Below are 24,201 nucleotides of genomic sequence, written 5' to 3' on the forward strand. Positions count from 1 at the left end.
TGACTGCGAAGGCCATTGTAACTCGAATTTGGAACTGAAAAATATGACGCCACGATTCTTAGGACTATTGCAAACATAGTGGAAAAGAGAAAATCACAGAAAAGAATTGTTAAGTAGGTCAAATAATTAGGTCAGGGATCCGGAAGAAATATTGAATAACTAATAAATCGGATCAAATTGGCGAGGGGCAATTTGGTCAATTTACCCTTAGAGCTAACTCCTGACCTAATTGTCCAATAAAATCAGAGAAACGAAAATTTCGGAGTCGAGAATTAAATTAAAGAGATAAGGAAAAATAAATAAAAAGAAAAGAAAAGAAAAGAAAAGCTTTTATTACATCATTTTACCTCATATATATGAACTCATAATTCAAATTTAAATTTTCCACAATTTTTTACTAAGTCAAATTGACTTAATAAATACAAAATACATAAAAATTAAAACAAAAATTCACTCTCTTCTCTCCCCACAAGTTTCGACAGCCCCTCACTCTCTCTATCACCTCCATTGTTAACCCACCATGAAAGCTTGATTCAAGCTTAAAATCCCTCACTAAACCCTAATTTCCCCCATAATTAGTTCATAAAACCTTCTTATCTTCCCTTGAGGAAGAGATTTAGCAAGAAAGAAAGGAGAAAAGAGGAGAAAATTTGAAGATTGAACATCAAAGTTGAGGTAAGAATTTAAATTGAAATTTTTAGTTTAGAACATATGTTTTGAGTTAATTTAACTTAGATTTACCTTAAATTCAACCAAAAACAATCATTGGGGGACTAGTTAGGAAATTCGGCCAGCCTATGAGGGGGTATAGATTGCATGAATTTGATTAAATTGAAGGATTAATTAAGGTGAATTAAGTGTTTAGATGTTAATTACACACTTTAATTTCATTGATTGAGTGAATTATGTAATTAGGGTTCTTAACCCTCTTGAAAATTTGGAAAAATTTGAGAAAGTGGTCAAATGATGCAAATGACCTTAATAGAGGTCGGAAATGGTCAATTGGGACCATTTGTGATATGTTTGAATTGGTAGAAACCAAGTGCAATTCAGATTGGTTAGGGTCACTATTCTGGCAGCTTGACCTAGGTCTTTTTCAGGGACTAAAATTGAAAATTTACCAACTCAATTGGTGTGAGACCAATTTGGAATGAAAAATAGACACATAATGGCATATTTTTCATTCAGGAACCATGCCCAGAAAATGACATTAGGATAGTGAACAATTAGGTCAAACCCGGGTGTAGTGCACTGCCACTGTACCAAAATGACCAAATGAACAGTATTTGTTCATTTGGCCATAACTTGGGCTATACAGGTCCAAATGATCTGATCTTTATGGCATTGGAAAGGTATAACATAGCACTGTAACTTTCATGAAGAACACCAACCCAAATTCTGCCCATAACCCAGTTATTTTGCCACCTAAAATTAGTAGTCCAAAGCTGCCAGAACCAAATTAGGTGCCCAGAAATCTGGGTTAGACCAATCCGGCCAGCCATATTCAAATAGTCATATCTTGGGGTAAAAAACTCCGAATGGAGTGATTCAAAAAGGGGATTAAAGCTAAGACAATAAGAAAAACTTCTATGAAGAACACTTAGCCAAATTCCCACAACAACATGACCAATGGAACAGTGCAAAATAGGACATCAAATTAAAATTTGAAATTGCACTTAGGAGACCTAAAAATTGAAGGGGCAACTAAAACCAACAAATTTGGTAACAAAAATGTGGTATGTGGGTGTAATTGAAATTCCTATACCTATTAAGCATAAGAAAGTCAACGTTTTGACTTGAATAGTGCTGTGAATAGTAATCCCGAAATACAAATTTTAAAGAACGTTAATTTAAGCGTATTAGAGCTAGAAATAAATAGATGTGAATTTGTTATTGAATTTATTATAAGTTGTGATATTGAAACACTGTGAAATTTTGTGTTTCAGTTCAAAAGAATACCGAGAAAGAACCCGAGAAATCGAGTCAAGGCCTAGAGGCGACTCGCACAAAGTTTGTGCATAACATAAAATTTTTTTGTAAATTCTCTTTGACAATTTATTTTGATGAATAAATTATGATTTATCTTTATTGCAAATTTGTATTGAAATGAATATTATGCTTTTGACCTAAATTGTTGGAAATGCAATTGTATGTATTTGAATTGTTAATAAATATTTAGTAAAATGTTAAGATAGTTTTGAAACCACAGTGTCATGACCATATATCTGAATGCCTCACTAGCATGCCTAATGGGAGAAAATAGTTTTGAATTTTGATTCCCTCTCTGGCTAAAGTGTTGAGGTGTGTATTAGTAGAGGAAGAAATTGAATGGGTACCCATAGATTGAGCTAGCTAGCTTTGAGATTCCTCATAAGCCTCTGGCTATTGAGATGAACATTTTACTGATGGCATGATATAACTGTGTGTTTTTATGAAATTGTTTTGTGACTTCCAAAATGAGAATGTTTGACTAAAAGTATAAATTGTATTTTGTATCTGCTTTTCCTTTTCATTACCATAATTGAATAAATGTGATTTGATTTACACATAAAATTGTATTTCTGTTATGTTGTGCACCACTGAGTCATTGTACTCAGTGTAGACACCATATTTTGTCCGGACCAATAAGAAATATGTGTAATTGCATTGTTATTTTCACTATAATTTTATTTTCAATTGTCCTTTTTACATGTTGATTTTATTTTCAATCTTACATGTTAATTCCATTGCCCTGGTTTAATTAAAGTTATTGAATTTCACTTTCATGTGTAATCTGATTTTAATTTTGAAAAAAAAAAGTAAATAAAATTATTTACTTACGAATATTTCTTGGTTAAAAAAATTAACTTTATTATTTAAAGGGGAAAGTATACACTCATCCATACCTACCTGAGCATCGTCAAATCCCTCTAAAGAGTTCTAAGGCCGATCTCTACATGAGAGCTAGGAGTAGGCTGATCTCTATGGCCGATCTCTATAGGCAAGCTAGGAAGTAGGCCGATCTCTACATGAGAGCTAGGAGCAGGTTGATCTCTATGGCCGATCTCTATAGGCAAGCTAGGAAGTAGGCCGATCTCTACGTGAGAGCTAGGAGCAGGCTGATCTCTATGGCCGATCTCTATAGACGCGCTAGAAAGCAGGCCAATCTCTACGTGAGCAAGGAGTAGGTTGATCTCTATAGTCAAGTTATATAGTCGATCTCTATAGACGAGCTAGAAAGTAGACCGATCTCTATGAGAGCTAGGAGCAGGCTGATCTCTATGGCCGATCTCTATAGGCGCGCTAGAAAGTAGGCCGATCTCTACGTGAGCAAGGAGCAAGCTGATCTCTATATTTGAGTTCTATAACTGATCTCTATAGACGAGCTAGAAAGCAGACCAATCTCTATGTGAGCTAAGAGTAAGCTGATCTTTATGGCTGATCTCTATAAGTGAGCTAGAAAGCAGGCCGATCTCTACGTCTGATCTCTATGGATGAATTCTATGGCTGATCTCTATAGGGGAGCCAAAAAGCAGGCCGATCTCTATGTATGATCTCCATCGCTAAACTCTATGCCGATCTCTGTAAGTTAGTTAGAAAGCAGGCCGATCTCTACATGAGAGCTAGAAGCAGGCTAATTTCTATTGCCGAACTCTATGGCCAATCTCTATGGGAGAACTAGGAAGTAGGTCAATCTCTACGAGAGAGCAAAGAGCAGGCTAAATTCTATGACCAAACTTTATGGCCGATCTCTATGGGTGAGCTAGGAAGTAAGGAGAGGGATGTGAGCATTAGGGTACTAAAATATCCAGCTCCACTAATGTTAGATTTTTAGGAAGAGAATCAGTCCCGAGCTTTAATTTTTAAAGATTAAATATTCACCATCAGATTGGAGTTGGTTAAAGTATTTGAGGTACAATTTGATCTTCACCATTAATCTTATTTGTAAGGATAAATCCTGAGCCATTGAATTAAAGTAATAAGGACAGATAATCTTCACCATCAGATTGGAGTTGGTTAAAGTATTTGGGGTACGATTTAATCTTCACCATTAATCTTATTTTTAAGGACAAATCTTGGGCCATTAGATTAAAGTAATAAAGACAGATTTGGCTCTTTTTATCCACAACCTTTGGATCTGTTTTGTAAGGCATAATTCTCAACTATAGGATTAAAGAGAAAATGACAAAGAAGTCCTGGGTTAAATCCTTGCCCTTAATTTTTGATCTCTTTAATTCTTAACCCTCAGATTTTGTCCTTCTAAATCCAGACCCTTTATTTTCTCCATCTAGAATCCTGACCTTCCATCTTAGGACTCCCATTCCCTATAAATACTCAAAGTCTTCACTGTAGAAGGGGTCCTTTTTTTTCTTTTTTTTCCAAAAAGTAGAGCTTAGAATTTAAGAAAGAGGCTCACTCTCCATAACCCATCACTTCAAAAGTTCCTTAGTGCCACCTTCAATCTTCACAAGTCAGAGTATACTTACCCCATCATTGCTTAGAATTCCTTTACACATTGACCAATCCTTTTATTTATTTATTATTATTATTATATTTTTTTATATCCTTTTTTTTGCGTCTTAAACTTTACAGTAATTTCATTTTTAGATATGAGGTTCAGGAAAGAGTCCTTTCTTGAATTCTCCCCTTTTCCTAAAATTTTGCAAAATCTTCTTTTTATAATAATTTCTTTAAAAATATGGGTTCGGAGAGAGCTAGGAGCAAGCTAAACTCTATGGCCTAGCTCTATGACTGATCTCTATGAGCAAGCTAGCTCTAAGGCTGATCTCTATGAGCACGCTAAGAAGATGGCCGATCTTTATTAGCAAGCTAGGAAGTAGGCTGATCTCTATGGGAACCCGAAGCAAGCAAAATTCTATGGTCGATCTCTTTGGGCAATAGGCCAATCTCTATGGGAGAGCCAGCTGCAAGCTAAATTCTATGGCCAAACTCTATGGCTGATCTCTATGGGCGAACAAGGAAGTAAGCTGATCTCTATGGGAGCCCGGAGCAAGCTAAATTCTACGGTCGAACTATATGGTCGATCTCTTTGGGCAATAGGCCGATCTCTATGGGAGAGCCAGGAGAAAGCTAAATTATATGGCTGAACTCCATGGCCAATCTCTATGGCCGAACTAGAAAGTAGGCTGATCTCTATGGGAGCCCGGAGTAACCTAAATTCTATGGTCGAACTCTATGGCCGATCTCTTTCAGCAGTAGGCTGATCTCTATGGGAGCCAAGAGCAAGCTAAATTCTACTGCCGATCTCTATGGGCAAACTAAGAAGAAGGCTGATATCTATGGGAGAGCCAAGAACAGGTTAAACTCTATGATCAAACTCCTCCTCTCTAAAATTTTGTAAAATCTTTTTCTTTATAAAAAATTCAAAAAAAATATAGGTTCAGGAGAAAGTACTTTCCTTGATCCCCACCTTCCTAAAATTTTACAAAATCCTTTTTTAATAATTTCTTTAAAAAAAATAAGAGATCGAGAGAGAGTCCTTTCCTGGAATCTCTTAACTAAAATCTTAATAAAAATATCTTAAGAGATCGGGGGAGAGTTCTTACCCGAATTCTCTCAACTAAAATTCGAATTAAAATATTTCAAGAGTTTGGGAGATAGTCTTTACCCGAATTCTTAGTTTAAATTCTAACAAAGTATTACAGGAGATCCGGAGAGAATCCTTTCCTGGAATCTCTTAACTAAAATCTTAATAAAAATATCTTAAGAGATCGGGGGAGAGTTCTTACCCGAATTCTCTCAACTAAAATTCAAATTAAAATATTTCAAGAGATCGGGAGAGAGTTCTTACCCGACTTCTCAGCTTAAACTCTTAACAAAATATATTGACAAATACATATTAAAAGATTGGGAGAGAGTTCTTACCCAGTTTTCTCAGCTTAAATTCTTAACAAAATATATTGACAAATACATATTAAGAGATCGAGAGAGAGTTCTTACCCGAATTCTCGACTTAAATTCTAAATACACTAAGAGATCGGGGGAGAGTTCTTACCTGACTTCTCAGCTTAAACTTTTAACAAAATATATTGACAAATACATATTAAGAGATCGGGGGAGAGTCCTTACCCGACTTCTCAGCTTAAACTTTTAACAAAATATATTGATAAATACATATTAAGAGATCGGGAGAGAGTTCTTACCCAACTTTCAGCTTAAACTCTTAACAAAATATATTAACAAATACATATTAAGAGATCGGGAGAGAGTTCTTACCCGAATTCTCAACTTAAATTCTAAATACACTAAGAGATCGAGGGAGAGTTCTTACCCGACTTCTCAGCTTAAACTCTTAACCAAATATATTAACAAATAAATATTAAGAGATCGGAAGAGAGTTCTTACCTGACTTCTCAGCTTTAACTTTAACAAAATATATCAAGAGATCAGGAGAGAGTCCTTTCCCGAATTCTCAACAAAAATTCTAATAAAATATTTCAGAGCGGGAGAGAGTCCTTCCTCTTTTAATCCTGATACTTTTGTTACGAAACTCTCTATCTGTTTTAAACATGGGTCTGCAGGAGAGTCCTTCCAAAGAATCCTGAATTTTATACTTAGGCCCGATGGAGAGTTCTCTTCAAGGCACTCATATTTATATTATTAAGATAAAATCTTTCCTGAAAATATCACAATAAAAAATTATATTATACAACTATATGAACAAAATTTTACAAACACAACATCAATCCACTAAAGGGTCACCCCATATACCCATGTTCTTGGGAAGCCCAAAATAGTGGAATATCAAATGTTCCTTCTAATAGGGACCAACATTATAACTCCAACCCCAAATTATCAATATTAAGTTATGAAGAGCACATCGTTAAATTTGTTTACCTTCGTTGAGGGACGAGGTGGGGTGTCTAACACCTTCCCCGCCCGTATATGGACCCCGAACCTAGAATCTCTGTTTTTGAAGTGGTTTTAATCTTTAAAAATGGTTTTTTTTAATTTCCCTCAAAATTAAAGTGGCGACTCCTCACCTTTCCCACTTTGGTGAGAATCGTCCGGCGACCGCAAAGTTCTTGCGACACTCAGCGATAGCTTTTCATTACTGTCGTAGATAGAGAGACTAGTAGAGCAGCGAAGTGAGCTGCTAAGGATTTCAGAGCTACTTCTGGACCTTTTGTTGGGTATAATCTTATACCCTCATTGTACATATTTATTTTGATGTAATTAACTGTATGTACATTTATAAATTGGTCATGAGCAATTGTACAGATTTTGTAATATTATTATTTTGGATTTTCAGATGAAATTTTTGGACTGATGAATGTAACTTAATTTTTCTTTAATAAAATATGTATGAAACTAATTATTACTATTTTCGAAAATATTTGAATTGAAATTTTGAGTTGTGAAATTTTGATTTGAATTATGAGAGTTGACCTAATTTGTGTCGATTTGAGTTGAAATAGTGGTTGAGATTTGATGAAGTGTTATATTGGAAGTGTTTCCTACAGGTTAAAATTTTCGGTTTTCTCAAATACAGCCAGCACTCTACTGAAATTTTTTCAAAATTTACAAAAAAATAAAAATGGACAAAAATTTTATCAAATCTTTAAACTTCAAGTAAATGTTTTTAATACATGCTAGAAAAGCTCACCACTTTCAAAAAGTAAGAAAATTGTTTTAAAATCCCTTGTAGTGTATTTAATAGGTTATCGGTAGACAGAATCGGTAATTCATTGGATATACTATGGGATCATATTATGTCTTACAAAGGGGTAAGGTGTGACATTTTCTACTTTGTTAAGTTTGTTAGAAGAATCAGTAACAATCTGGCCTTGGGAGTCATTATCAGCACTAGGGATTGGGTCTGCTTAAGGCTGCCAGAACCCGTAGCAAACCTAAAACCTGTAAACATATTTTTAACATCTATACTATTAACCCTCAAAAATATAACAAACTATTATATTTTAGTATTTTCATCCATACATTAACATCTTTAACATAAAAGTGGTTCATAATTTAAACCTTAACATGCATAGAAAATCACTAAAGCGTAATGGTTGTCGCATGGTATTTTGCGATCGCCTGGACGAACACTCACCGAAGTGGGAAAGAGTGAGGAGTCGCCACTTTAATTTTGAGGGAAATTAAAGGAAACCATTTGTACACAAAAAAAAAAGAAGATAAATTAAAAGAAACCACTTCGAAAACAGAGATTCTAGGTTCGGGGTCCATATATGGGCGGGGAAGGTGTTAGGAACCCCGCCTCGTCCCTCTATGAGGATAAATAGATTTAACATTATGCTCTTGATAAATTAAAATCGAAAGTTAGGGGGGTTAGAATGATGATATTAATCCCTTAGATAAAAGGGAATATTTGATTTTTCACTATTTCGGGTTACCCAGATACATAAGTACATGAGACGACCCTTAGTGAGTTGGTGTTGCGTAGCGGTTTTTTGTTTAGAGGGTTACTTTGCGTATTGTGCTATTTTAGTTTGGATTTGAGAGAATCCGGGTAAAAACCTCTCCCGATCTCTAGAGGTAATCTGTTTAAAGTTTGAGTGAGGAATCTTGGATAAGAACTCTCCTCCGATCTCCACATATTTATTAAAATTTTGATTGAGAATCGGATAAGAACTCTCCTCCTATCTCTTTAAGCATTTATTAAAATTTTGGTTGAGAATCGGATAAGAACTCTCCTCCGCTCTCTTTAAATTTTTAATTTAGAGTTTTAATGACGGATCTCGGATAAGAACTCTCCTCCGATCGCCACATATTTATTAAAATTTTGATTGAGAATCGGATAAGAACTCTCCTCCGATCTCTTTAAGCATTTATTAAAATTTTGGTTGAGAATCAGATAAGAACTCTCCTCCGATCTCCTAATTTTTTTTTAATGAGGATCGGGTAAGAACTCTCTCCCGACCTCTTAGAATTTAATTACGATCGTATATCGTAAGAACCTCAGATAAGAACTCTCCTCCGATCTCCTATTTTTGTTTGAATGAGGATCGGGTAAGAACTCTCCCCCGACCTCTTAGAATTTAATTACAATCGTATATCGTAAGAACCCTAAACCTTAGACTAAGGGTTCTGGCATCCGAAAACGCTGGGAATCCGAACAAGGCTTCTCTTAACCCATTGATACCTTATAACTAGGTAGGGGATACCAGACTGAATTTTTACCGATCTCCTTTGTGATTGCCTTACCAGTACCTTTTGATAGACAATGTTCGATCTCTTTCGTTTACTAGTCTGGGCTCCGATCTTACCTCGATCCCCCACTATACCAGGCTATCTCCTGAGCTTGTTTAGTGGTTCGACTTCATAACTTTTCCTTCGATTTATTATCTAAACTTTTATTATTTTAAAAAAACTCTCGTGTTAAGATACAGCTACCAACATTTTATCAAACTACCTACACGTTACCCGTAACCAGAATACCTATATTTGAAGGTAAAAAAAGGCTAAGAACAAATAAATAACATGAACTGATGAACAAAAAGGTAAACTCAAGAGAATAACCACCTTCGTGGGGCTCTTTGATATAACATAAACTTGATGAAAATTACGAGCATGAAAACAAAAAAAATAAAAATGAGCACTTGATAAAGCAAAGGTCTAGACGCTCACCTGTAGGGGGTTGAATCTATTGAACTAACTATGGAGTCACAAATATTGTAGAGCTACATGCTAATAGTCTGGGGACTAATGCTTGCCTTGAAATAAAGAATACCAAGTTAGAATGCAGTCGAGCCGAAGTAACAGTAACCGGGTTGGAATGAGATTGAGCTTGGAAAATAAAAAGTGGATATAAAGATGATGAAGACAAAACTGAAACTGAGAGATGGTATCACAGAGTAATGAACAAACTGAAAATGAAGAGTTTCAGTGTCTAACACTCCTTCAATGGAAATACTTTAGAAAATTGGTTTCTAAAGTTTTTCTATTTCGAAAGCTTAAAAATAGCAGAGTAGCAAGACTGAATCAAGTTTCAGAGCCTTTCCACTATAATCACCACCCCTTTTTTCGTCCTCCCCTACAGTTTTTTCATGCAAGTATTTATAGGGAATGGGTGCTCCCAATGAAGGGTCAGGATTTCCCCTGAGGGAGATGGAAGGTTTGGATTTTAAATGACATGATCTGATGCCTGAGAATTGAAGAGAATCAAAATGAACGGCTGAGATCCTATTGAGAATATTTGTCCTTTCTCTTTTCTAATCCAACGGCTCAAAATCTTCTTGTCAAGGGAGATCCGAGGGCCGGGAATAAAAGGCGCTGGTCTTGTCGTCTTCTCTTTGATCCAAGGGCTCCGGGCTTGTCCTTACAAGTAAGATCAACAGTGGAGATTGAGATGTATAGGACTATCATGACATATCCTGGCACCTGTCAACAATGTGGGCGATTCTACAAATGAAGCGTGCGGTGGAGATTTGATCTCGTCTGCAATGCTTTAACTACCTCGGGTCTGATTATGACAACAGTTATTGGAAGTTATCTCATCCTCTCCTTGCTTTCCGATCTCTTATCCCTGCCGATCTTTCCATCATGACCTTTTCCGATTTCTCATACCGGGCCCTTCTCCCAATCTCTTCGATTCCAGAATCTTCCCCTCTATCCGAGCTGCTTCAGTCAAAGCATTTAATCCTTCGATTACCGATGCATCCGCTTCGATTTTTGCTAGTAATAAATGCTCAGACTCCCTATATATATATATATATATATATATATATATATATATATATATATATATATATGTCTCAACGAGGCATTTTTCCGCATTTCATTTCTCCTCTTTCCACTTCTCACTTCTCCTGTTCTAACTTCTCTAGCAATAATCCCGGTCATGGCGACTACTCTTAATCTTTTCCCGATTGTTTACTTTGTTCCTCGACTGAAAATCTACGATCCTGGTGATTGGAGAATCATGATAACCACCTTTGATGACAGTGAGAGAACCGGACTAATTTACCGATCTAGATCGAGAACATCAATCATGTCGATCTCAAGTCGGTCGACCGATATAATCAACGAACCGATTTCGGGCGAGAAGACTGCTAATTTCCCTTTCAAAATCGGTGACCGCCCTTTGAAGTTCATTTGGCTCCTTGCCACATCGGGCGTCCCGACTGCGGCTCGGTTCTAGTTGATGACATCGACGATGACTCCTCTTATTATCATGAGAGTCATAGTCACTCCATCTGTCATAGTCACTCGATGACATCTATCCGATGCCTATGGATGACTCTCTGATCAGACACATCTTTTGATTCAGCCACGGGACTAGGCTTTGACATAGGTCCTTACTAGGTAGAATGTATTACCGATCTTTAGAGATCGCCCAAATGATGTAATCTGACCTTTAAAGGATGTAATCCGACCTTTAAAGGATGTAATCCGATCTCTTGAGATCGCTCAAATGATGTAATCTGATCTTTTGGAAATGAAATGAAATTTTATTTTGACAGTTATCATTTTATTATTATTGCATTGGTTATTTTTCGATCTCTAATGTACATATCCGATCTGATTCCTAACTGAATAGCCCTTAGCCGATCTATAGTTCTGAACATCTACCTTAATCCGCTGATCTTTAACCAGTCGATCTCCCCTTATTTATTTATGGAGTTTCTGGAATGTTCTTGCGACGTGTCAAAAAAGCGGGCGAATTTCGCTAACCGATGCGCCGTTTGGGACACTATGAGCATTGAATGCTCAGACGGGTATAAATAGGGGAAGGGTCAGTCAGTTGCTCCTTTATGTTATTTTCAGCACTCCGTGAGTGATTTCAAAATTCTCTCATTTCTTCAAGTTCTTCCGACACCGATCACACTCCGGTAAGGGTTTTGATCCTTCTCTTAGTTAAACTTCTTCCATTTCTTTGAAAATGAGCTACGCCGAGGGTCATAGAGCGGCGAGCCCCCCTTCCGTCTATGTCTCGTGGTCATCGGATGAAGTTGAAGTGCTCGGACCAAGTGGGTGATCCGAACCTCCCATGACTTTCGCTTTAGTTCGTGGTCGAGCAACTCAATCAAGACAGACATCTTCCTCTAGTAGAGAAAATCTCCCTGTGGATGAGTTGCGGTCCTCCAGGAAACTGATCTGCAATCCATTTGTCAAGAATACAACCTTCGAACCGATTCCTTCGAGCTTATCAAATGCCATGGCGATCTCAGAGCCGATCACTCTTTCAAGAAAAATAATGCGATCATGGTGTACGAAGAGCAATTAAAAGCCAGGCTTCGGTTTCCCCTTGATGACTTCTTCAAGGACGTCCTGAAACTTCACCATGTCTCGATGGCCCAAGTACATCAGAACTCATGGCGGATCCTGGCAGCCTTCAGAGGCCTCTGTCGAGCTAAGGGACTCGATCCTACAGCGAAGGTGTTCGCTGATCTGCATAGGCTCACTCGTCGAAAGGAAGATGAGTACTGGTTCTTTCAAGCAAAACCACACTGTGGGCTCTTTACCGATCTACCCTCCTCACTGAAGAACTGAAAAAATCGCTTCTTCATGTTGAGGAGCAAGATTTCGAACGGTTTCAAAGGTTTCCCTCGAAGCTGGCAATATCTGGTCTCGCCACTTCTGAAGCATGTCGCCCTGAGTAAGGATGAGGGCACAATGGTAATGGAGCTAAAGGATCAGGCGGCCACTCAGAAGTTCTCCTATTTAGATGCGGTGATGGCCGAACTGCACCATTGGATGATGTGGCTGGTTACCAGCGAAGAACGTGGGCTTCAGCTCTCTGACCTCGGCCCTGGTACTTTCTACATCTCTGATCTCTGGGCCTTAGCGAACTCACTGACTTTTCTTTGTGCAGGTATGGCGGGCAGCGAGGCTTCCAAAGAGAGCCGAAAGCGTTAGAGGGAGATCTCTAAGAAAGTGCACGAGATGAAGTGCGCCGAGGCCTCACAGACGCCAAGGCATGATTCAGGAGAGGTGCTGGGAGGCTCGTCCCGACCCTCGGGACCGCCGATCCCTGAAATAGAAGTAGTATTGTCTCCTCCTCGACAAGAAGAACCACCGCCTCCACCTGCTGCTTCGAGTGCGAAAGGTGATCCTTCCCAACCTACTACGAGGACCCTTTCCCACAGCGCCCAGGTCCTCATTCATTCCTTGGAGAAGAACCGATCTGTACGAGAGAATCCGGGTTTGGCAAAGGTTCTGGGAGCTTCCATATGCCTCTAGGAGGATCGGCACAGGCTGACCCAGGGCAACATCGATGATCTCCTGGCCCAGACGATGAGCTTGAGGGTGGAGAGCTTGGTGAACCAGCATATCATTAGGGAAAAGGCTCATCATTTGAGGCAAGAGATCCTGAAGGCGGTCCAGGATGCAGCTTCCCCCCGAGCCCAACTTTCATCCGCCCAGGACTATATAGCTGAAATTGAGGGGCGAATGAAATCCTATGAGAATAAATTGGCTGAGCAGGCTCATGATCTTGAAGAAGCTCGGGCGCTTCGAGCTGCTGATGTCGCTCGCCTCACTAAAGAACTTAGAGCAAAAAAAGAAGAGGCAGTGACGAGGGAGGCCGGTGCTTACGTGAACGCCCACAGGGACCTTTTGGCCGAGCTCAGGAGGCATTATCCTGAGGAGGACTTTTCTTGGATGGTGGACCTGGCTCCCCAAGACGAAGAGGAGAGCGAGGAGGAAGCTGAGGGAGATAGAGAGGGTGAGCGAAATGTAGAACAGGCTGGGGGTGATCCTCCAGCCGAATGACTTGTATTTTTTACTTTGAAATGAAATGAAATTCTCTCTTTTGTTCAATGACTTGATGAGATCGGAAAGTATCTAAGTTGTACAAGCGCCTGATTGTTTGAACATGTTAGAACATCAAACTTGAAAGCGATTATTAATCTATGTATGAGAGGTCGGAAAAACATTGTAAGCATGAGATCGGCCTAAGCCGAGAACAAACACCGAACGGAACTTAAGATTATTAAAATTGGAAACCTGATTTGAACACTTAAGATCGGAAGCACCATTAAGCCGGATTGAAACCTTAACTTTATTAAATGATTATCCACAATATTTATAAAAGGGAGATCGGAAATAAGACTGGATGGCACGAAGACCTAATGTTGGTTTGATTTCGTTTGACGAGAGATCGGAAATGTGATTGACTGGCAAGGAGACTTGATAATTGGTTTGAGAGATCGGTAATGAATTGAACAACATGGAGACTTGGTGTTAGGGATCGATTTCAAAGTCTATTGATTTCGGGGATCGGCCAAAATATGGTGTCGACAATGGTTCAGCATATACATCCCCCAAAAGAGTTAACATAAACATAAACATCATCATTTATACTTAAAATGTTATATAACTTTAATTTTTTTTTCATAATTACTAGCATAATACTATTCATTCACATTTTACATGTCTATCTATCCATACATTATACATAAAGAAGAGCGCTAAAGGAACCCCTGCTCTCTCTCTAAAGAACTCTTTTAATTCTATAAACCTGCATTTAGGGTTAGAGGAAAAGGGTGAGCTTACAAAAGCTCAGTAAGTAAACTAACCAACATCAATTAGATTATTTATTTTATATATATGCAATGCATCATTTACATAGGTTTTTACATCATAAACATTTCACATAAGATGGACTTCGTTACCAGTGACTCCTCAAATCCAATATGCCCAGCTCATACACAGGCTCCTCAAGACTTTTGCTTAAAATATGACATGTATCATGCACCTAGGGCATCGTAGAGATCTCCCCTGACGAGGCATCTTAAAGATCTCCTCATGAGATCTTTATGGATCCATAATATACATAACATAATATAGTCATAACATGGGGGGAGTCAGTGGGTCTTCCATAATCTATCATGCATCAACAACAAATATGCAATTATACAACATATTCATGTTCTAGATACATACACCCAAAATAACAAATGACATGATGCATGAGGATGATCATAAATCAAATTTAAAAAGTTTACATTTATTAAGGTTAGAATTACTCACCTCTTATAGCCTATCAACCTCCTATCTCAAATGGTAGTTATTCTCGAATCCTTAACCTTCCTAGTCTCTGAAGCCCGATCCTATAAAATTGGACCTTAGAGAGTTATACGTGGTCCTTAAACTCTATACATATACTAAACATCTTATTCTAGGCCCTTAGGAACCATAAATTAGGTTTTGAGATCTTGGAATCGAAGGAGAAATAAAGTGGGCAGAACTAAGTTTGATTGTTGAAGTCTTAGGCTGCGGCTGTTGAACCTTAAAATATTGGGTGCCCATTTTGGGCAGTAGCTATTGCGGCTACCGAAGTCTTAGACTTTGGCTACAACACTTGAAAAATTTTTAGATTTTTTCGAGAAACTGCATGCTTCGACTGTTGAAACTATAGTTTCCAGCAATCAAATCTGAGAATTTCCAGAATTCTCAAGTCGAAAACCTATAGAATCATTCTCCTTTTAACACCCAAACTCACTCTAAAGTTCCAAAACTTAAGCCAAGCACATATACACATCTCTAGGGTCTAAAATAACTTGAAAACATACTTAATTCTCACATACATTAACAAAAAAACTCAAATCCTAGGTTTTCCCTAAACCTAACATAACATATATGAGGATTTCTCTCAAATCCATCAAGGGGAACTAGCCATTTAAGGCCCAAAACACTTAAACATGGCTAAAACAATAATAAAAACATACAATTTCAACATAAAAGCACAAAACCCGAACTCTAACATGCATAAACTTCTTGAAACTCATCTTAAAAATAACTTTACATGAAATAGAAGTTGTAGAAACCTAATTTCTCAACAATTTTCTTAGATTTACCTATTAGATCAAGAAGAAAATACTGTTACCTCTTTTTTTAGAGTTTGGAGGTGAGAGAATCAAAGCCTCAAAACTTGAACATACTCTTTTAAACTTCTAAATAGAAGAATCCACCTCCAAATCTTGAAAAATCCAAAGAAATCTCTTTATAGAGTTCCTTATAAGCTCCAGCAATTGAGAGAGAGAGAGAAAGAAAGAGGAAGAGAAAAATCCAAGTATTTTGATAGAAATATGAGTTTTAATTCCTTTTATACCCTTGTCAGTTGAGGGACTTTCAGCTATCGAAAGCCATGCTTTCGGGCACCGCAGTCTGTTCTGTTCAAAAGGGGTATTTGAACAGGAAAAGGAACTTCAGCTGCCGAAAGTTTATTCTGCCAAAAACACATACTTAAAAACTTTTTTAGAAAAATAAAACTTTTAAAACATTTTCATTTTTAAAAGTATTTTGAATACTTCACACACACATATATAAATATATTTTTACATCTTACTGTCACTCTCTTATTAGTGAAGTTTTAATTTTTATCAGAATATTCTATCAATGACAGATATTTCAACATAAAAAAATGACAGGTATTACAAAATCCTCTAGTAGTTGAAGCTATTCTAGTTTGGCCATCGGCCATTATTGCCAAGATCCCCGGTGACAAGGTGGTTTTGCAAACATGGCGTGATTCTTGTTAGCAACCGGATCTTGAATCTAGATTATCCTTACCCATTCTGAGGTTGCTACCCTAATTCAACTGTGGTTTCAAACCTTTTATTTTTCTTGTATATATATATATATATATATATATATATATATATATATATATATATATATATATATATATATATATCTTTAGGCTTTTTTAATTGTTTATAACTCTTTGACTTTTTGAGGTCTTTTAATGAAAATGATCTTTAAAAAAAAATTAACAGGGTTGATTTAAACTTTAAACATGTGTTGATGTTTGGCGAGTATCTCGTTTAACAATATGGTTTATTTATATAATCTCTTATTTAACAAATAAATCATAATATATTAAAATTATAATTAAAGAATTTATAACTATTAATTTTTATTATAAATTTATGTTTATAGTATTTATATATTTGTATACATTTATAAATTATTACAAAATAAAAATATTTAAATAATGCATTTATATATTTTCTCGCATGAGTAACATGTTAAAAAAATCCCTAATGTCTAATGATATATTCTCCTCCTTGTCGGGAGAGGAATAAAAAAAAAGAAAAAAATAAAATAGTCGAGCAGCAAAATGCCATCTACTTAAGCCTCCATGATTCCTTTCATTACCCAAACGACGACGACGACGACTAGGACGAGAACAAGGCAAAACAAAGAAAACGACACACTCTTTTCCCTCTCTCTTTCTCTCTCTCCCCCAGGTTGATCACTGTACAGCGTTCGCTTCATGTGATAGGAAATTGAATTGGGTATGGCGCTTGTAGGGCAGCAAGGGGAAGTGTGCGTGTCAAGGTCGCTGCAGGTATGGAGAGGGCTAGTGAATTTGTTAGGGTTTTTGTTGCAGTTGGTTCTTCAGATCCTCAGAGGTACGCCTTCCACGGCTCAGATGCTACTCTCGTATGTTGGCTTTAGATACCCAATTCCTTCTTCTTCTTCCTCTTCTTCTTCTTCCTCTTCTCCTTCTTTCAAGCCTTTGCCCGTCGTTGAAATTCCTTTGCAAGAGACATCGATCGCACCACAGCAAACTAGCGTCCCCACTGAGGTCAGCAAAGCCGATTCTGGCTATCACCGCATGGAAAAGCTCACTGTAAGCGTCTTTATTTGCTTGTTTTTTATTGGGAAATTTTGGTATGCTCTGTTATTGCGGTGCATTGAAGTGACAATGAAAAGTTGATTTTTGATTGGATGGGCTCTGAGATATGATCAACGCAATCATATACTAATTGTATTAGGATATTTATTTATTGTTATTATTAATTTTGCTTTTAACTATTAGGTGAGAGTTCGTTTTCTTATAGTTATAATGTGTAGCAGAAAAATTTAAGTAATAAATAATGAATAACCCGTAATTTATATGCTGAAGCACTTGATTTTAATGGGGTCTGTCTGACTTTGATTTCATGTTCAAATAAATTAGTATTTTCGATGATGTGGGAAAATGTATTCCCTAGTGGACTCCATTTTCAGGTATATTTTAGATCTTTGCTGGCAAAGAAATAAGATTTTAATCAGCGGATGTTGTTCTATAATAATTAGGTGGTACTTGACTTGGATGAAACGCTAGTTTCTGCATGTGAAACATCTAGCTTGCCTACCAGTATTCGTAATCTAGCAATAGAAGCTGGTTTGAAGTGGTTCGAGTTAGAATGTTTCTCTCCAGACAAGGTCTCTCTCCCTCTCTGACACATTCGTGCATAATTGCATATGCACTTGCAGTTTAGTTGATTAGTATTCTAGAAACATGATTAACACAATCTCTCCGATTGAAGGAATGTGAAGGAAAAACAAAGATCAATTATGTGACAGTGTTCGAACGACCTGGCTTGCATGAGTTCTTAAAACAGATTAGTGAATTTGCAGATCTTGTTTTGTTTACTGCTGGTCTTGAAGGTAGATGTTATGTCTTTATTTATCATCTTCACTTTGATTCTTTTCATTCTCTTTTCCTTTTATTTACTATCTTTGGGCACATGCAGGTTATGCTGGGCCGCTTGTTGACAGGATAGATGTGGAGAAACGATTCAGCCTACGTCTTTATCGGCCTTCAACTGTCAGCACGTAAGCTCTGCCCCCTATGTATTGTAAATACTGTTGGATTATTTGGATAGTATTTACATTCCATTTGTTTTGGAGAATATTCAATCTAAAGGAAGGCTTTTAACAGACAAATGTTCCCATGTTTTGTAAGTATATATTAGATTGAATGGTGGAAATTAGGATATGCATGCTCAAGTGCTTAAGCGCTTTTTTGAGAACTTGGCAAGTTTTCTGCGCAGAAAGTTTGTAGCTTTGTTTCTTAGTATTGGTTGTTTTAAGACTGGGCAATCCTGTAATACCACCAGAAGTATTGACTTGGAATAGGAATCATGCAAAATCAACTGAAGGATCGAATCACTTCCTGAATTTTTTTCCAAGACTATTTGGTAGGATTATTGTTGAATAGTAGCTTTTTTTTATTGAAAAGAAAGAAAAAATTGTTTTGAGATTACCTTAGATCATGCACAAATAAGAGGTTATCTGAGAGGTGGAGTGGGGGCATTGATTTTTTTCTTTTCTTTTTTTTTTTTTTTTTTGGGGTAAAGGAAAAAACTAAGATGCTTCGTTGCTTCAGGTCAACATGCTTACCTTTTGATTTTATTGGCAAAACCTTTTGATATCAACCTGGTCAAGTGGCAGAAGAGAATGCTGCACTTAGGATAGGTTTGGATTGCTAGCTTGGACATACATTCATAGACTTGGTAAATGCCATTCCTAATTTTACTGAAACAACCTTTATATGAAACAGTTGCTTCAACTAATCTGTCCTATTTCTAAGGCCAATAATTTTGTTTGATAATATTAGAAATTTAGAACCGGGCAACTGTTGAAAATATTATCACTGTATTGGTACTAGATTGCTTGCTTTGACACACCTTTAGGGCATTCTAGGTGTCTTTTTTTTTTTTTTCAAAATCTCGACCAAGCTTAAATTTAATGCTTATTTACACAGTTACAATTTTTAGGGTTTAGGGCCTTAATAGAAACTTCTTACAGACTTCAACTTTGTGTGAAAAACAGGGCATATAGAGAACATGTGAAAGATCTGTCCTGTTTATCCAAAGATCTCTGTCAAATTGTAATAGTTGATAATAACCCATTCAGTTTCTTGTTGCAACCGTTGAATGGAATACCATGCATTCCTTTTTCTGCTGGACAGCCATATGATAATCAGGTAGGTAGCTTTTCTCAGTGCTAATGAAGAATTTAAAATCTTTAATGGCAAATACTTCTGTTTTCCCTCAATGCTGTTTGTTTCTGTCAACTGGCTTGTTTAGCTTTTGGACGTCGTCCTTCCACTCCTCAAGCATCTGTCCCTTCAAAAGGATGTTAGGCCTGTACTTTATGAGAGGTTCCACATGCCTGAATGGTTTCAAACGCATGGAATTCCTGCTGCTTGTTGACACTAAAATTAACTAAGTTTGGTTGGAACAGCTGTGATTCTTGTCTGGGCGATGCAGAAGATACCTGTTTCCATTGTAACATTTTGCCACCAGATACTGCCATTTCTTGTATAATGTCATTCTTATGGTTATGAACAGGTGCAGTAAAAGAGGTATACTTGCTAAAGACACCTTCTGGATAGTTACATCTTTTGTTGTAGTTGCTAAGCAGGTTTATGATGATATTAGTTGACTCCAATTCTTTTGTAATTAGGTGTACTGCCACCAGTGTTGATGAATTTGAAGGTTTTTTTTTTTTTTTTTAATCATATACCCTTGTCCCTGCAAAAGTGTTGTCAATAAGAGTGACTACATAATTCACAAGGCTCCGTAGATCTTTGGGGTAGCAACAGGCATAGATAAAATATATTTCCTTTCCATTAAAATAGTATTGGATTGTAAAATATTGTTGGGATTTACCCACTTTTACAAAAGTATACAATGAGAAAGACGAAGCCTTATGCTACAAGGCCTTATGCTCACAAGTCATAGTAGATTCTGGCTCCATCAATGGTGAACCTGCAACTTTGCTTCTTGCATAGCAGAAAAGAGGTCTGCCACGAGTTGGGCAAACTGCTCATTCATCTTTCCATGAGAAGCCAGCAACTCTTCATACATACAAGGATGAGCAAGATTACTCTCTACCTTATCCAGCTTCGCCAGAGTTGCTACCTTTCCCTCATCCTTCAGTTGTAGCTCATTCATATGGATGTCTAAATGAGCAACAAGGGCCGAATGAAGATTCAATGCCTACCAAGAACGTAAACTTGGGATGGATGTGTCACCATCCGCCTGCTCCATATTGAGGTTCAAATATAAACCTAGAGATTCTAGCGTCTGCCATTTATGTCTGTCCTTCTAGTTGTTTAGGGAGGGCAAGGCTCTAGTTAACACGCTACAACTAGGTCGTGCTGTCAAAAGCTTCCATGGGATACTTCCCACAAGCGAACATTTGCGCTAGAATTCTGTGATTTACTAGGATATTTTTCAAACCAGATAAAATTCTGATCCCAGTAATCATTCACCAGGCATTTGGACCCCACCGATTGAGCGCCAAGCCATAGTTTTTTAACGCTTGCATTAGGAGCCTTTTGAAGGGCAGTCGGAGCCCCGCATTGAAGTCTTCCTGATACAATACAATGTTGTTATCCCCGGCATGTAAAACAGTTTTAAAACCGAGGGCAAAATGTAAATCATAGACAGGAAACGACACAACTACAACTATAAATAGCTAGGAAACGAGTATTTTGTCGTGTACACGCAACAAGCAAAGCTATCTTAAAAATCAGAAATTGAGGATAAGAGAGAGTGAGAAAGAGAGATGGCGATTCAACTGAAGCTGAACCACCTCCACACGTATGCTCTGAAGCATGAGAAACAACGCAAGCCGGGTCTCTCCACCTCCGCCCCGCAAAGATCACAAAAATTTCAAGCCAAAGCAGCGCCCAATGCTCGGCAGCTTTTACAGTCCGGTGCTATTAAACCCATACCGGCTAAGGACGCAGCCATGGCCATGAGTTCAGAAGGTTTTGTGCTTCTCGACATCAGACCATCGTGGGAGAGAGAAAAGGCACGAGTATCAGGATCACTACACGTTCCATTCTTTGTCCAGGACTTGGATAACGGTCCTTTAACCCTTCTGAAGAAGTGGGTTCATTTTGGCTACATTGGGCTTTGGACTGGCCAGAATTTCACCACATTAAATCCTGATTTTCTCCGGCAGGTAGAGACCGCTGTTCCTGATAAGGACACCAAGCTTCTTGTAGCTTGTGGAGAAGGGCTCAGGTAAGAAATCCACTGTCCTCCATGTGGGTGACTGTTTGCTTGGTTGCTAGAACTTGAGACTAAAACAACTTGCTTTGTTTTGGTGCATTGCCTCAGGTCCATGATGGCAGCTTCAAAGTTGTACGAGAAAGGATACAGGAACCTCGGATGGCTGGCCGGAGGATTCAATCGCGCCGCAGATGGTGATTTCCCAGATGTTGAAGGACCAGAAGAATTACAATATGCAACTATAGGGGGCGTATCGTACTATTTCCTTCAATTGCTAATTCTCTTACAGGCTGTAGGCAAGAGCAATTGATAGGCTAATGATATGACTCTGTTATAGCTGTCCTTGTTCAAGTAATTCAAGTAGCAATTACAAGGCGTGTATGTTCTATCGTTGCCAAATGAAAACATGGAACATTGGTTTAACAAACATGATTACCCATCGATTTAAGCGACACATACTGCTCAAAAAAGGGGGAAAATACCGTCTTAACATTAGAACAATCCACTCTGAATCTGTAAACTTTCATATCCTGAATCAATTAATGCAGTTGATCAAAGAAAAACTTGTCACAATTTTTCAGTGTTAATCTACATGGAGTTCAATTCTCAAATAACGTCCATTATCACATACAAAGTAGCTTCTACATATAGACTTTAGACTATACTCGGATAATTTGGAAATGGAAGCAAGAGATTCATCATAAAAGATTCCTGCGATAATTCAATCAGACAGCAAGTTGTTTGCTACTGCTATGCAAGTATCCTGAAATCTGTTAGCAGAAAAAGACGACTAGTCTTCATTTTGGACAACATAATGCATCTAAAAATGTTCATAATGGGTAAAATAGGGGAAAAAAAAAATCCTCCATTAAGAATAAAAGGAGAAAGGCTAAACTCTATTATCACCTTTAAAGGCACAAGAGAGGTAGTAGAGAGTACAAAAAAAATCCTCCATTAAGAATAAAAGGAGAAAGGCTAAACTCTATTATCACCTTTAAAGGCACAAGAGAGGTAGTAGAGAGTACAGAATACAAGAAATTAAAGAAAATACGCGTCAAGTAATCTCTTTGTATTCCAGATGCATGACACACACACACACACACACACACACACACACACACACACACACACACACACAGACACAGACACAGACACACACACACACACACACACACACACAGACACAGACACAGACACACACACACACACACACACACACACACACACACACACACACACACAGACACAGACACAGACACAGACACACACACACACACACACACACACACACACACACACACACACACACACACACACACACACACACACACACACACACACACACACACACACACACACACACACACACACACACACACACACACACACACACACACACACACACACACACACACACACACACACACATGCATACGCACACTGCATACGCACACACACACACACACACACACACACACACACACACACACACACACACACACACAGACACAGACACACACACACACACACACACACACACAGACAGACACACACACACACAGACACAGACACAGACACAGACACACACACACACACACAGACACACACAGACACACAGACACACACACACACACACACACACACACACACAGACACACACAGACACACACACACAGAGACACACACACACACACACACACACACACACACACAGAGAGACACACACACACAGAGACACACACACACACACACACACACACACATATATGCTCAAATAAAATCCTTTGCTTTACTTCTCCCTGGGGACATGGAAATGGAGAGAGGAAGAGGCAGAGTCACACACACACACACACACACACACACACACACACACACACATATATATATATCTGCTAAATAATGCCTGAAACAAATCCTTTGCTTTACTTCTCCCTGGGGACATGGAAATGGAGAGAGGAAGAGGCAGAGTCAATTTTGAGTCCTAAGATAATTTCAAACCATGTTTTATTACCTAATAAAATTATACAAAACTGAGAACTGTTGCTAAACACACACACACACACACACACACACACACACACACACGACGCGACGCGATGCGACGCACGCGACGCGACGCGACGACGCGACGCGACGCGACGCACGCACGCACGCGACGACGCGACGCGACGCGACGCGATGCGACGCACGACGCGACGCGACGCACGCGACGCGACGCACGCGACGCGACGCACGACGCACGCGACGCACGACGCACGCACGCGACGCGACGCGACGCGACGCACGCGACGCGACGCGACGCGACGCGACGCGACGCGACGCGACGCGACGCGACGCGACGATGCGACGCGACGCGACGCGACGCGACGCGACGACGCGACGCGACGACGCACGCGACGCGACGACGCGACGACGCATGCGACGCGACGCGACGCGACGCGACGCGACGACGCGACGCGACGCGACGCGACGCGACGCGACGCGACGCACGACG

At 38.6% G+C, this 24,201-nt stretch overlaps 3 protein-coding genes across 3 annotated transcripts in view; 2 read left to right on the forward strand and 1 right to left on the reverse strand.

The window, feature by feature from the left end:
* Window positions 1–16,986: 16,986 nt before the first annotated feature.
* On the forward strand, window positions 16,987–20,205 carry LOC110645310 (uncharacterized). The gene is made up of 6 exons (XM_021798418.2): window positions 16,987–17,542; window positions 17,992–18,120; window positions 18,225–18,345; window positions 18,432–18,513; window positions 19,513–19,666; window positions 19,770–20,205. The coding sequence occupies exons 1-6, from the start codon at window positions 17,207–17,209 to the stop codon at window positions 19,893–19,895; spliced, it is 948 nt and encodes a 315-aa protein (XP_021654110.2). The 5' UTR covers window positions 16,987–17,206; the 3' UTR covers window positions 19,896–20,205.
* Window positions 20,206–20,694: 489 nt separating this feature from the next.
* On the forward strand, window positions 20,695–22,088 carry LOC110645312 (rhodanese-like domain-containing protein 10). Its single transcript, XM_021798422.2, has 2 exons — window positions 20,695–21,719; window positions 21,816–22,088. The coding sequence occupies exons 1-2, from the start codon at window positions 21,256–21,258 to the stop codon at window positions 22,015–22,017; spliced, it is 666 nt and encodes a 221-aa protein (XP_021654114.1). The 5' UTR covers window positions 20,695–21,255; the 3' UTR covers window positions 22,018–22,088.
* Window positions 22,089–22,432: 344 nt separating this feature from the next.
* Window positions 22,433–24,201, reverse strand: part of LOC131180076 (uncharacterized) — a 3,042-nt gene continuing 1,273 nt past the window's right edge. Inside the window, exons 1-2 of the mRNA XM_058147681.1 lie at window positions 23,789–24,201; window positions 22,433–22,477 (exon numbers count right to left, since the gene is read on the reverse strand). The exon at window positions 23,789–24,201 is cut by the window's right edge and continues 1,273 nt beyond it. Of these exons, the coding sequence (XP_058003664.1) occupies window positions 22,433–22,477; window positions 23,789–24,201 (458 nt within the window). The remainder of the gene's footprint in view (window positions 22,478–23,788) is intronic.

Source organism: Hevea brasiliensis, chromosome 5 (genome assembly GCF_030052815.1).
Source record: "Hevea brasiliensis isolate MT/VB/25A 57/8 chromosome 5, ASM3005281v1, whole genome shotgun sequence".
NCBI lineage: Eukaryota > Viridiplantae > Streptophyta > Magnoliopsida > Malpighiales > Euphorbiaceae > Hevea > Hevea brasiliensis.